This window comes from Bidens hawaiensis, unplaced genomic scaffold, assembly GCF_021521415.1.
Source record: "Bidens hawaiensis isolate Kalapana, Puna unplaced genomic scaffold, B.hawaiensis_p1.1 tig00011081_1, whole genome shotgun sequence".
NCBI lineage: Eukaryota > Viridiplantae > Streptophyta > Magnoliopsida > Asterales > Asteraceae > Bidens > Bidens hawaiensis.
Genome location: NW_027491856.1, coordinates 305,671 through 321,047, shown reverse-complemented (window position 1 = coordinate 321,047; position 15,377 = coordinate 305,671). Strand labels below are relative to the sequence as shown.

Below are 15,377 nucleotides of genomic sequence, written 5' to 3'. Positions count from 1 at the left end.
ATCACTGAGTGAAGATATGTTGTCTTGGTCCGGCCCCATGTCTTACTTCCAAGTTCTAAACACATTAGGCAAGAATATATAAATAAAGTAATATCTTAGTGTATCACAAAAGCAACTTTCACTTCAAAATTATCAACAATTACATATAGTTTATCAAAACCATGTCGCAAATAGAAATCGGTACAAAAATCACACATAACTAACCTTACAAACTAAAGCTAGATTACAACCGCTCTGTATATCGCTTTACACTTACTAGCCTTGCCCGTCTGCATGTGAACTCAATCAGTGAACCACGCCAGGCTCAACAAAATTTGACCATTGCTCGTATACAAGCCCACAAAGCGCAAAATGATAGGTAAATATGAACTCACATAGGTCACTAGATGCGAACCAGATCAGACCCAATTAAGTAAATAGCATCTTAAGTTCCTCAATACGTGCTGTTCGAACCTCCTGGTCTGTTAAGGCCCCAGAAATCATCCTTTGTTTACGTGCTTGAACCGCTTCCATTCTTTCCTCAACCGTACCCTACATATTAAATCAAGTTTTAAGTACAAGTGAACAAGATCTAATCCTAAACTAAACTTATGATGTAATATTTCGATGTGTGTTTAAATTATAAAACATCAAAATTTAGTTTCATGCCCGTTGCAACAAAGAAGACTAAAAAATGCTACATTAAATAGCCTGTTTACCCCTCTTTTAATCTATTTAGAGATAGGGATGTAAACGAGATGAGCCACTTGATATCAGCTCGCTAAAAGCTGAATCAGGCCGAACTTAAACGAGCTCAAGCCTATAATGAAAAGGACATTTTGTGAAAATTGCCTATTTGCCCCTTTAAGAAACAGAAAAAAAAAAGTATTGTGAAAATTACACATTTTTCCGTTTAGGCGCAAGGGCATACCAGCCATTTTTTTAACAAGTTATCAGTATCTTTTAAACCATTTAGTGAAAAAGCCGTAGCGTGTTACAGCTTTTCAAATAAAGTATTTTTTTTTTGTAATTAGCTTAGTTTAAGAAAACAACCTATAAATTGGTGCATACCTGAAGAACAAAATTACTCTGAATTTTAATAAAAAATAACTACATAATAACATATTATATAAAAATCATAATATAAAAACAACTGACAGCACAGACATGCTATTTCAGGCTTTCACGTATTAAAAAAATGTATATATACGGAAAAAAGAAAAAAAAGTATACCTTCACGATAAAACGTTTGATTGAAACACTTTTCGTTTGTCCAATCCGGTGGATACGCATGACAGCTTGTTCTTCAACAGCAGGATTCCACCAAGGATCCTAAAAAAATAATAAAAAAAACATGACAAATTTCCATCTTTTAATAATGTTGGTACAAGAATAATATGTACTCAACACACGCATAGCAGCATAATGAGTACCATGACAAATGCATTAGATGCTGCAGTAAGGTTGATTCCAACACCTCCGGCTTTCAATGACATTAGCAATACCTACAAACATTAATAATAATGTGATGTTATAGAACTTAGAAAAATTTATATTGAATTAATGTTTTTTATTTGTAATAGAAACACACCATAATGTCATTTTCTTCTGAAAACTGCTTTATGACCTTTTCACGTTGCTGCTGATTTAGAGTCCCATCAAGGCGAAGAAATGAAATGTTATTCCTGAACACGTGTTTTACAAGAATTAGTTAAGATCACAAACTTAATTATGGTAGTTAAATATTAAGAAATACAGTTTACAAAATTTCATAATATTGATGGTTACCTTGAGAGGGGGACCTGTAAAAGGTCTAAAAAGGCGGTCCATTGACTAAACACAATGCTTTTGGACCCGGATGACCGAAGAGTTTCCAAATCACGCAACAATGCGGAAACTTTTGATGATTCCACCCAATTTTTTTCTATATCAACTCTAAACCGCCTGTCGGTTGGTGCTGTAATCAGTTCCTGTTTGCTCACCATCTTTCTGCCAAATGAAAATAATTGTTTTAAAATAAAAGATGAAAACGAAAACAATAAGCCAATTAATAGCATCTGTTTATTTAATAAACTTATCTGATTCACAATTATTACACAGCATTTTATTATTTATTTTATTTTTATTATTCGAGTAAAAATTTATTCTACATCACATAATTCACTTCAATCGCAATGCTGAACATCTACCAATTTTAGGGGTGTGCATGAAACAAAAAAACCATCCAGAACCAAAGAACCGCAAAAACCGAATCAAAATAACTGAATTCAAACAAAAACATTGGTTTTATGTTTTCAAAAACTGAACTTTCAGTTCAGTTTCGGTTTTGCGCGTAGTTAAAACTGAAAAAACGGAACCAAATTTATGGATTTTTATTTTTGAATTACAAGTAATTTACAGGAATTTAATAAAGAGTGCAACACAAATATTTAGCCCAAATGCATAATAATCAATTAATTAATAACTAACAAAAGAAATTTAGGCCCAAATTAATTAATTTGGGACAATTTTTTGGCCCAAAAATTTCACGCCCAGATGACAAAACCTAAAGAACCGAAAGCAAAACCAAAAATATTAATATTGACGATTTTCAAGGTTTTTGGTTTTTTTGACCCCAAAACAACCCAAACCAACCCATGCACACCCCTAACCAATTCTTTTAATATAACAATTCAAGAAGTTGTAGCGTTATGAATAAATAGAGGACTTTTAAACTTTCGATCCGTTTGAATTAGCGGACAGCAAAATTGACCCGTTTGTGATTAAATAAAGTCCAACTTGGAAACAAATTATCACCTCCAAAAAAAGGGGAAAAACAAGCTTTATGTTAAAAGATACCTACAAACAGGACAAAGGCCCGAATTAGAGTTTCTCCAGCTTGATAAAAGACATTCACGACATAAACGATGAGCACACGGTGTCAAAACCGCATCTTCAAAAGCTTCAAGACAAATAGGGCATTCTACCTCTTCTCCCTTTTGTAACTCCTTCACAACTTCCTGTATGTAAGCTTTTGAAGGCATTTCTTTACCTTCTTCCGTGGCTTCTTTACCGCCTTTAAGAAACCGTTTTGCCAATTTACCCAAATCTGAAAACTCCTGAGTATCCCCTCGACTGTCAAAACCAATGTTCATCAGAAATTACAAATTATATAATAACAAAATAATGGCAGTTACTTATAACTGACTGTTTCATTGAGTAGACAAAGAAAATATATACTGCATTGAGATTAGTCACAGTAATAGCATTGTTTTCATATTTGTTTATTTATTGGAACATCCTGTTATAAGTAGTCGTGCTTATTTTTACATATTTTATGTGAAATGAAATAAAGTTAGTTAGACACAACACCCTTCACATGATAAACAAAGAATACACTACGCAACTGAGATGAATCCTGGCAATAATGCTATTTTCCACTTTTCCTATTTGTTTATTCCATGAACTAGAGTGTTATAAGTAACTGGATTTATTTTATTTACTACGAGATGGACAGAATGACAGATATTATAAGGTAATAAGGATATAAGTTAATTACACAAATGGCCCTTGTGGTCTGCCCATGTTGCATGTTTGGTCCCTACCTTTTCAAAATTACAGTGGTAGTCCGTATTGTTCAGAAGCATGTAACACCGATGGTTCTGATCACTAACTTCTGTTAGATTTTCCATTAAGTTTTTGTAAAATGACTAAATTACCCTTTTGTTAGAAAAATAAGATATTAACTATTCTAAACACTAAAAACAACGCAAAAAAAAACCATTCGTAAAGAAGTATGTGTGCATATAGGTACACACTCTTTTTAGAACCAGTTTTATGTTGAGAATTGCAAGAACCGCATAAAGCACTTGTACGTTGTGCATTAAAGACCCAATGAGATAGTGAGTAGGCGATTATGTAACTGTCTTCTTGATAACACTTAAAACAAGAGGTACAAGTACATTATGCGGTAGAAATTAATGGAAAAAAGAGGTACAAGTGCATAAAGCCCTTGTACGTTGTGAACACTCCCGTGTGTGTGTGTGTGTGTGTGTGTGTGAAATTAACTGAAGAAGGTATGTAATGGTTGCTCCGTACCTCATAACAAGAAAAGGGTGATCACAACATTGACGAAGACGCAGGAGCAATTCTAAAATGGATGCATAGTTGTGAAGAACCCGCCCTTGCTCAACAAACTGATCAAATTTCACCTACAAGGTTACATCCAAACAGCTTATGATTTAGGACATGATGCATGATCAATAGTCAAGAAAACAAAGCTTACCAATTAACAAAAAAAATACCTTGGATCTTTTAAAAAGAGCATCGTAAAAATCCTTTTCAGCCTCCGTTTGTTCACAATATATTACCTTCATCTCAGCAGGCGGAAGAACTAATATAGGCCTGACAACAAAATAACACAAAATAATACCACATAAAGAATAAAAATTACAGATTAAAAATGAAAAATAAAAAAAATCATGCTAACAATTCCTAACCTGCCTTCTTTGTCAGTGCTGAACTTAGTTCTTCTCAGCATTATTGGCCTTAAAATGTTTTGGACCAAACTTAAGCCTCTCTCATCACCATCCTCAAAAGGTTTCTGGATTAACTTGTTCCACCTGTTTAAAAACATATATATTTTTTCAAATTTTGTGAAAATATGATTAAAAATTTATACCGTAGCGTTCATAATCCAAACTTTGGAATAAAACGATTTAAAAGGTTTTGTGCATTTAAAATGTAGTTTGGGTGACCATTTGAAGCTAGTAGCATAAAGATATCTGATATATATAAAAATATAATATATATACCGTACAACTAGACGTGTGTTCAGAATGATAGGAAAACAAAACATACCATGACCAGCTTCCCCATGGTTCAATCCTTAAGAACCGAAGAAGACTAAAAAGATCCTCCAACTTATTCTGTAACGAAAAGATAGCATGTCAGAAAATCTTATGAAAATTATCAGTTATAAAATTTACCATGCAAACAGCTATATTGATTATATTTTATCTTTAACACGACAAGGGTCTCGCTGGAAGCAACAACTCTATCCCCATGGATTACGGAATACGGTTGTTATTTTATCTCTAACGGGTCAAATATGTATGCGGACGGCACCAAAATACACATCTGGTTTCATTTATACCAACACCAGTCAAAACATGTCAAATGACAAAAACGCCCTTGAGTTTTTCTTAAAGATAAAAAGCATTGTAGGTCAACCCAACCCGGTTTTAATTGTACTAAAATGATTCGGTTTGATCGGTGATACGTGCCCGGTCATCTATTCCTGCCTAAACCAAATTAATTTAACTTTGTGGGAGGAAACGTAGTGGACACTGGACAGTTTAGCCAGTGACCATTGGTAGCAATAGTATTAGTAATCCCGTTCTTCAATTTTATTGGATTGTCTATCTACGTTATCAGTTTTATTACTGTAAATTGGAAATTTAGTCCACGAGTTGGATTACAATATCAATTCCATTGTTTACTGCTTTTGATTTTCCGGTTTCTATCAACCGGTTACCCAACCAACTCGATCGACCTTTTTTGCCAAATTTAAGCAAAAGTATCGAAAAACTATATTATTAAAATGTTGCATACTTGAATAGGGGTGCCGGTAAGACACCACCGCCGATCAGCAACAAGGGTAGCAGCCGCCAATGAAATCTGGCTTTTAGAAGATTTGATGGTATGTGCCTCATCAAGCACCACCCTAAACCACCGTACAGAATAAAGGCCGCCACGTTCTTCAGCATTCTACAACAAATCAATCAATCAATCATGCCCAGTAAAATCCCACCGACAGCAAAGCTATAAGTAGGGTCTGGGGAGGGTGGGATGTAGGCACACCGTACCTCCATCCAAAGGAATGAAGAGGTGGCTTCCAGAGAGACCCTCGGCTCTAAGTACATGTGTATGAAGCAAAATAAAGGAAATCAAAGTTTAACAGTTATATACAAACTACTACTAATTATAATAATATTAATAATAAGATCACAGTTTAACAGCTATATAAAAGCTAATAATAATTATAATAATAATAATAATATATGTAAGGGAAATACCATTATGGTATGCGACCTAAATAAGTTAAGTCTAAGCCCTAAGGTATTCAATTCTCTCTAAAAATCCTTAACTTTAATTCTACTTCTCCACGAATTCCTATCCTCAACCATGTCCTCGGAGAGGTTTAGGTCTATCAAATCAGTAGTAGTTTAATCAGTAGTTCTACAACAAATATATAATGAAAATATGAAGAAAAAAAACGTACGAAGAAAAATCCTCTAAAAATCCTCTAAATATATAATGAAAATACGAATTCTCTCTAAAAATCCTTAACTTTAATCAGTAGTTCTACAACAAATATATAATGAAAATATGAAGAAAAAAAAAGTAGTTTTACATTTATAAAAGAAAATATATAAAATGAAACAACTAGGTTACCTCAGATGAATATTCTGAAGCCACAACTCCATATGTTGTCAACACAGCATCACATTGAGCTAATATTTTGGCATCTTTTGGACGACTTTGCCCATAGTGAACATAAATAGACAAAGACCCCGGCTCAGCATGGCTTTCAATCTCTGCCTATTAGCAATACAAACAAGAAGCTAAATTTAGATCTTTCTTGATAGAAAAGTTTCTTAATTCATATAAATTTAAATACGGGTGTGCAAGAAACCAAAATAACCAATCCATAACCGAAATAACCCACCTGACCGAACTGAACTAACAAACTCGGCCCAAAACCGATGATTTGGTTATATGTTTTTTGAAGAACCGCATTTCCGATTCGGTTTCGGTTTTGCATGTACTCATCCCCAAAAAATTCTAACCAAACCAGTAAAAACGAATCGACTTATTTAACTAAACCAAACCTGTAAAAAACAATTTTGCATAGAATAAATCGTATTATTTGGATGTTTGCTATTAAATTTATGACTTATAAACTTCATTTTTGAATGTTAACTAACTTATAAAAACTGAATACATGGTGTAGCCTAAAAATTTTAGGCCTCGATGTGTAACAATCAAATAACAAAAATTTTTGGCCCAAATTACATAACCAAAAATTCCCAAACCGAATCCACCATGACCACCAAAGAAACCGAAACGGTTTCAAAAACTTAAAAAATCAACTGTTCGTTATTTGGTTCGGTTTGAGCCCAAAACCAACCCATGCACACCCTTAAACACAGATTTGAGTTGAATTAGGCCCAACACTTTTGTCCACTTTTTTATTTAAAAATAATGTCTTGATCATCATTAGGAACTTTTATTACCAAAAAACAAACAAACTTGGGCCAAATTTAACTTGTTCAAGCCATTTCCTTTTTAAATAGTTTTTTAAGCGAGTCAAAAGTTGACTTGTCAACTTTTAGTGTGAACATACAAGGTTTTACCTTCCATTGGCCTATAAGAGTCATAGGGCATATGATCAAATTCCCTCCACCAATAAGCAACTGGTTTTGCTTTTTAAGCTTATCAAACCCGGAAAATTTAGTTAATTTTTTTGGAGATTGATCTGACACTTCTATATTTTCACTATCTAATGATCCACCTCTTTCGGTATGAGCAAGAAGAAGTGATATTGTCATTATTGTTTTTCCAAGCCCCATTGCATCTGCCAAAATCTTCATATGTATTATGACCACAAATTAGTCCCACACCTCAAAATATAAAAACATAACAAACAAGGGCCAAATGCATGTATGTCCTTATTAAAAGTTCAAACTTTCAAATATGCCCCTCTTTCATTATATGAAAATAAACTTTTCATAAACAATAAAATTAAAGCTAGAAACATACTCCTCCTCTTGCCATTTGAAGGGTGCTAGGAAACTCTACTGTAGCTTCCCCTGAAAATGCATTTACATAAACTATAAACTTCCTCCTGCATAAAGGAACAAAATAAAAAGCAAAATACATAAGTTTAGTTGATGTGACAAATTAACCATCAGCCAGTGCACTTTGGCGTGGAATTAGAGTTAGAAATTTGGACCCGTTATTTATGATTGAGGTTGATTTGGTACTATGTTAAATCTCAAACATGCCAAAGAAAAATAGATTGCTGCAAACAAATAGGGGTGTAAATGTTGCAAGCCGCCAGTGAGCTACTCGAGATATGCTCGCTAAAAACTCGAATTGAGTCGAGCTTAAACGAGGCTTGAGCCTAAAATAAAGTTGTTTAATAAATTAGCCCAAGCCCGAGCTTCATATCAAGCTCAAGCCGAGTTGCAAGCTTAAACGAGCCTGCTATTTATATAACTTTCATTTAATATATTAGAAACATGTTTATATAATAATCACTATTATATACAAATTTTTGTTAAACTAATATATATCATATTATGTATAAAAACTAATATATATATACATGCATACATACATACATACATATATATATATAAAATTATAAATGTACTAAGCCCAAGCCAAGCTTGAGATTGAAAAACTACTCACGAGCCGAGCTCGACCTTTAGATAAAGCTTGAAACAAGCCAAGCTCGAGCCCTCGTAAGTTAAACATGCCAAGCTCAAGCCTAGACAAGCCCGAACTCAGCTCAACTTGTTTACACCCCTCCAAAAGAAAAATAGGTCAAATGGTTCAAAAGGTTTGTAGTCGTACAAAGTGTATTATTCATGTATATAACATCCCACGTCCCTTAATTCAAGATTTAGATTACTAGTGTAATAACATTGTAGCCAGATTTAAGACATTAACTATTTATAATACATCAAAAAAGGTTTCTGCAAGCCAACCCAACCCGTTTGACCTGCCCAATTTGCATGTAAAAAGATATACTTGTCTGCAAGGTGATAAGCATCCCAACATGGATGAAGAGTTGTAGCTGCATCATCAACAGAAGGTCCCTTCTCCAAATTAACCATCCAATGAAGTGCTTGCTTTTGATAGGGGCGAAGATCACACAATAAAGCACTCGGGGATTCCATTTCCTAAAACAAATAATGTATTTATAAACGTTTTCAGATCATATACAATGCATAAAGTCACTATGATAATATGATTATTCATCATACAATAAAGTTAAAAAAAAATACCTCTAACTCGGAGCCACTTGCAACACCAACAATATTGTCAAGATCATTATCTGAGATTATCTCCTCGTTTTCAACTGTACTTCCGTTGGAAGATGAGTCCTTAATTTTGCTAGAATTAATTAATCGAGCAGAAACACCAGAACTGTCCTGTTTATGTAAAACAATAAATAAGCAATATACTGTATCCACAATATCTATATGCCACAAAATAAAAAATAAGTAAAAAAAAAGAGCATACCTTTACATCTAAAGGTCTTTTCTGTGTGTACAAGTCACTAGGCGTAAATTCTGCCTAATTATAAAAAAACGATCAAGAATGAAACTTGTCACTATCCTTGTTAAAAATAAAAGGTGTATTGGTTTTTAATTAATCCCAACTATCATCTTTTGTGTCGTCCCATCTTTTAATATATTTGTTTCCAACGGTCCGCGACTAACAGAATCCTAACGCCGTTACTTGCAAGTCGCCGGATAAACACTTTTGGCCGGAAAAGTCACATTTTTTACCCGAAAACTCAATCTGAACACCACTGTCACCACCAACTGACTCACCACCACTTGAGCACCACCAACCAATTCCGATGATAGTTCTAGGGTTCCGGCGACCTCAATAATGGGGGGGGGGGTATTATAAAAAGGTTCCTAAAGGTCCAATCTAAGGTTAGAAAGATGTTTGCAATGAAAATGTTGAGCTTTCTAGAAAAAATGAGTTTTCTGGCTACCTACAACTAACGGCATTAGATATCTGTAAGTCACGGACCGTTGGAAACAAATATGATAAAAGATGGGATCGTTATCAACCAATTCGTCAGTTGGGACTGGCAACGACCAAAAGATGATAGTTGAGATTGATAAAACCAATACACCAAAATAAAAGGCATAAATGAAATTCTTACTTTTGAGAAATTCTGAAAAGAATACCTTTTTAAATGGAACGAGTCCTAGTAACCGAAACAAAGTTGGAATGGGATGTATGGAGGTTTCATCGTTGGAAGTGTTGGGTACTTTGACAGAGGTTTGAAGACTTTTGTGTAAAATTGAACTATTAATGTACACACTGTTAAACAAACGTAAACAAATTATTAATCTAAATGAGCATATTTAACCTAAATATGCCAATAAAATACAGCATTTGCATACCTAACAGACAAATTAATAGTATCCATAAGTCCCAAATTAGCAGGAGCAGATTTACAAAAACCTTCAATCTGAATCTTCTTCTCTCTCACAAGAGGCAAAAGACATCTCGACCACTCATTTGGGATCCTACCAATCTACACAATATCAGCATCAGCTTCACACTTCAATTAATCAAGAAATTCAGGTTTAAATGTATTATTTAATATTTTAATCTTTAATCAATTGATTATTAATTAACAAATACCTCTCCTGAAGCTAATGTAGAAAACCTAACAATTTCCGAACACGCAGCGGGCTGCCTGCCACGCCCACCGCCACCAAACTTCCCCGGCGCCGGCCCGGTCAAAGCTCTCTCAGGCGGAAACGTGAAATTCACTCCATCACCAGCTTTAATCTTATTATTCCCTTTACATGTAGATAGCCCTGCCACGTCAGCAGAGCCCACAAACCACCACTTACTACTCCCAACGACGTCGTTTCCGGACTTAACTTTAGCCTCCACTGGCCTACTTGTACTCGGTTCTTCATCTACAATACGATTAATGGCAATTGCAGTAGCATTAGGGCTTGAAGCGTTGGAGATTTTGGGGGTTTGGGATCGCTTGAAGGTCGGTGTGTCGAATATGATGTTGATTGCGGCGGTGGCGTCGTTGTTGGCCATGTGAAGAGCTCTGACTACGTCCATGTTGGAGTAATCTGGGCCGACGATGGATTGGACGGTTGTGATGAGTTCATCGGTGATTTTGCTCCCCATTTCCTAAACCCTAGCCCTAATTGAAATAGAGTGGATAAATAGGCGCCAATTGATTATTATGAATTCACGTGATTGTTGTGAGTATTTGATATGGGTTTGCAGGAAGAACAGGGGTTTAGGGTTTGAAAATAAACCCAGGTGGATGGATGGATGGATGGATGGATGGAAAGGGCTCTTTATCTACGGTTCCCGCCATTTATTAATTGTCTTATTTATTTCTTCTGTTTTTTTTTTCTTCGCAAAATATAACTGAATTGGGCCTAATTAACTGTTAACTAAACTTACATTACAACCTAATAATATGTCATGAGAGCAAAATTATGTTACAATGAGTGTTTTTTTTTCTTTTTTTTTTTTAGAAATAGTATGCACATTAACACACCTTCAAGTTGAATTTTCGTTTTTGTAAAAGTGTCAAAATGTTGTTTTGGTTAAGTACTATTTTGCATTTGAAAGCCTAATTCAAAAGTAAAAATTATAATCCATAAATTCAAATTCAGTAACAAAAGTCAGTTTGGTTATAAAGGACAGTTTGATTTAGAGGTGCACAAAAAACCCAAACCCGGAATCGGACCCGAAAAAAAAAATCCGGAACCAGTTTTTTTTAAACCCGGGTTTTTCATACCCGAACCCGACCCTACCCGTAGGGTACCGACAGGGTATGACTTTCAATTCTGAAACCCGTACCCGATAATACCCGAAACCCGGTTCTAGTTATACCCGAAACCCGGTTCTAGTTATACCCGAAACCTGGGTTTTTTGCATACCCGAACCGGGTTTTTTGCATACCCGAACTTGATTTTTTTGCATACCTGATATTAGTGTTTGTGCACATGTGTCTGTGTGGCACTTGGCAATGGTTGTGTGGCTACCCACAGATCTACAGTCGTTCTTCAACGGATCTTTTTAAAGCACATATTTGATATAAATATTTTGTTTAGAGCAACGCCTTTTGATATATCAAACAACAATTTAAAACACATAAAATATATGTTTTTTTATATCATTGTTTAGTTATTTACATATGTTTGAATAAACTTTGAAGTTTGTATGCAAAAAATGGAGTTATAATAAAAAAAACAAGGTACGCCTGTTAACAGAAGAATACTGTAGAAAATTGGTTTCTTTAATACCCAGAAATAGGGTATTCAAATGTCACACCCTCAAAATCCACTAACGGAGTTTTACCATCAGAGGGTGTGAACTGGCAGGATCGGAATCATCAGTTATAATCAAACCATAAAATAAAGTTTCAAAACCATGAAAACGTTTACAAGTAATTAAATGCGGAAGCGTAAAAACCTTTAATCAAAAGTTGCGTCACGCAGGACGACTTAAAACCAAAGATAACCGTTAAAAATAAGTTTGCAGGACAAAAGTGTTTTCATTTAATGCATGCTCCTAAACCGCGCGCCCGCCTCGGCTACCTGAGAATAACATACTAAAAGTGTCAACACAAGGTTGGTGAGTTCACAAGTTATATAAAATAAATCGTTTAGCGTTTGCGTTCGGCGTTTTACGTTAAGTGTTTTGCGTAACCACGTTACGGCGTTTAAGCGTTTTGCGTAACCACGTTACGGCGTTTTGCGTTACCAGATAGTGTTATATCAAATTACATATCGATAGGTAGCTAGTCTATACAACAAGTATTACTAAGTGTTCGACACCGAAGCTGACTCGTTTAGTAAGTGCCTTGTCACCAGGTCCTCCAGACCATGGTACGTGTTAGCCAAAATTACACCCGCTCGACCTCCAGTCGAGTTTAGCGTTGGGTGGGGTTTGTCAAACCCAGTAGTACTACTCAACAGTGACTCGCTATTCTAAATATTAACCGGTTCGATGTGTAGGACTTCAAATGTTTCGTTTGCCACTTAGCCTTTACAAGTGATATATAATTTATAACAAAATCTTAAATGCGTTGTGGAGTATGTTATCTCCCCCAAGTGAAAAACGTTTGAAAACAGTTTAAAGAGGGGAAAGTGAAACTCACTGTTTGCGAAGAATTTCTCAAAATAAATCACCAAGATGCGCGTCACCGAAAAACTCTCTCTAACGTTCTAAAACAACAAAGAGATTTTTCTAAGTGTCGGAATATTATCGAGTCTCTAGACCCGGCACATAATACCTATGCACATAACATGTTTCGTGTTTCGTTTGTGAATCGTGTGTGACTTTCACAAGTGTTTTTGTGACACATCACATAAAGCAATCATATACGTGTCATGTATTCATAACGTACATTACTAGCAATTATTCCCCGTAAGGGCATTTTGGTCAACAAATAACAATTAACTAGCCATTATTCCCCATAAGGGCAATTTGGTCAAATCATGGCAATCAATTAGCAACTATTCCCCGCAAGGGTATTTTGGTCAAAACATAACAATTATATAACAAATATCATATTTCATGCATTTTTACACAACTCAGCAGCGTTTCACCGAGACAGAAATCCTACTAGAAAGATTGTACTATTTCACCGATCATAGCATCTCAATTAATTTACCAAAAATCATCACAGAAGCACATATGTCTTAGGTTTCCAGAACATATTTTATTACATTTTTTATTCCTCATAGTTTTCTCACAATCATCAAATCATTACAGCAAACTCATAACAGTCATATTCATGCACAACAGAATGTTATTTGCAATTCCCGTTAAACGAAAAATCCAATAAATGCAAGACCACTTGGGTTTGGTTCCTAACTCAATGAGTCAACTTCCAGAAGTGGAACCAACCCAATTGGTCTCGTAGTTCATGAGATATAACATTTACAACATAACCTAACAGCAGGTCTAACAGCTCAGCTTTGCACAACGTTTTTGTAAAATCATAAAAGTAAACTTCTACTTGTCCAAAAATTACAAACTTATACTTTATAGAAACTAGACTCAACCTAGTTTACTGCAGTACCCACAATCCCAACCAATTTTCACGTTTACACTTCGTTACAGTCACTTAAACATCGTATACACATTCTGTCCAGAATCTGTTTACATCCAAACTCAACATAATAACAATCTATGAACTATCATGCATCCATATAACCATCTAGACCCATAAACACCATCCATGCACATCAATTTCACATTACATACAAGATTAGGGTTTGTGTTTGAACTCAAATCAAGACACAACAATCACCATACAACAAGATTCAATCTAGTTATCAAATCATCATCCAAATAACAACAATCATGTTAGCTATGTATACACTCAAAATCGGCAGCCTAGGGTTTGTTATTAACCCAACAAACATCAAAATCAATCAACAAGAATGTAAAGGATGATTAATTATACCTTCCTAGCACCTAGTTCTTGGATTAAACGCTTGATTTCTTGATGTATGTTTGTGTGGAAGTGGACGGCAGCAAGGAGCAAAGGGGAGCGGGGGCCAATCGGGTTGGGATTAATAATAATAATAATTTAGGGTTTTATTTTTAAGGTTATATTTATAGACACACAAGTTACACTCTAGTCCCTCTACTTTCAAGTGTTGTTTTTCTAACTTAACTAACTTAGTTCTTGTTTCTTGTTTAGCATTACACACAATATAATCAAGTAACACATATGTTAACACATAATTATCACATAATTATTATGTTGACGTTTTTCGTTTATTCCTCAATCGTTTGCTTCAACTTGCTTGCCTTTCGGTGCAAATCCCGAAAGACTACACATGTAGTAAGTGTTAAGCGTCATTTAAACCCTAGTTTAAATGTAATGAAGTGTGCGTTATAGATTCAATGATCTTAAGTTTGAATTGACGGAGTTGAGTTAACGGAGTTAACCTGAAATTGACGATTGTCACATCAAATACCCGGAAAATGGGTTTTTTCAATACCCGAAAATAGGGTATTCAAATACCCGGGTATTGAAAACCCTGTTAACAGAAGAATACTGCAGAAAATTGGTTTCTTTAATACCCAGAAATAGGGTATTCAAATACCCGGAAAATGGGTTTTTTCAATACCCGAAAATAGGGTATTCAAATACCCGGGTATTGAAAACTCTGTTTAATACCTGACCCGGACCCAGTACATAGGGTATGGTTTTTCATGCCAATAAACGGACTCGAACCCGACCCGGTTATTACTAATACCCGATTTTCCAATACCCGATCATACCCGTACCCGATTCCATACCCGAACCCGGTTTTTTTTAATACCTGATTTGTGCACCTCTAGTTTGATTGTCTTTTTCACTTTTCGGTGCATGCAAAACCAAAATCAGAACGTAAATTCTGCTTTTTAATAAACATAAAGCCAAACAATTAGTGTTTGGCTCAGTTACTTCAATTATATCGATTACATGCCATTAATTTCGGTTTGTGAAGCTAAAGTAAACTATTAAAATCACAATTACTGAATAAAGTTAATACGCGAGAATGGGCAAATCACAAGCATGATAAAGTAATAAAGTCAAAGAAAGTTTTTAAGAGATG

At 35.0% G+C, this 15,377-nt stretch overlaps 1 protein-coding gene across 1 annotated transcript; it reads right to left on the bottom strand.

Moving 5' to 3' along the window:
* Positions 1-404: 404 nt before the first annotated feature.
* LOC143537128 (DNA repair protein RAD5A-like) lies at positions 405-10,929 on the bottom strand. The gene is made up of 20 exons (XM_077030962.1): positions 10,420-10,929; positions 10,176-10,309; positions 9,957-10,092; positions 9,274-9,327; positions 9,036-9,182; positions 8,779-8,930; positions 7,783-7,867; positions 7,377-7,607; positions 6,415-6,561; positions 5,572-5,727; positions 4,819-4,886; positions 4,458-4,580; positions 4,263-4,362; positions 4,057-4,169; positions 2,818-3,093; positions 1,768-1,968; positions 1,571-1,664; positions 1,413-1,484; positions 1,213-1,311; positions 405-531 (listed from the first exon to the last, which is right to left on the bottom strand). The coding sequence occupies exons 1-20, from the start codon at positions 10,927-10,929 to the stop codon at positions 409-411; spliced, it is 3,021 nt and encodes a 1,006-aa protein (XP_076887077.1). The 3' UTR covers positions 405-408.
* Between the last annotated feature and the right edge of the window lie 4,448 nt (positions 10,930-15,377).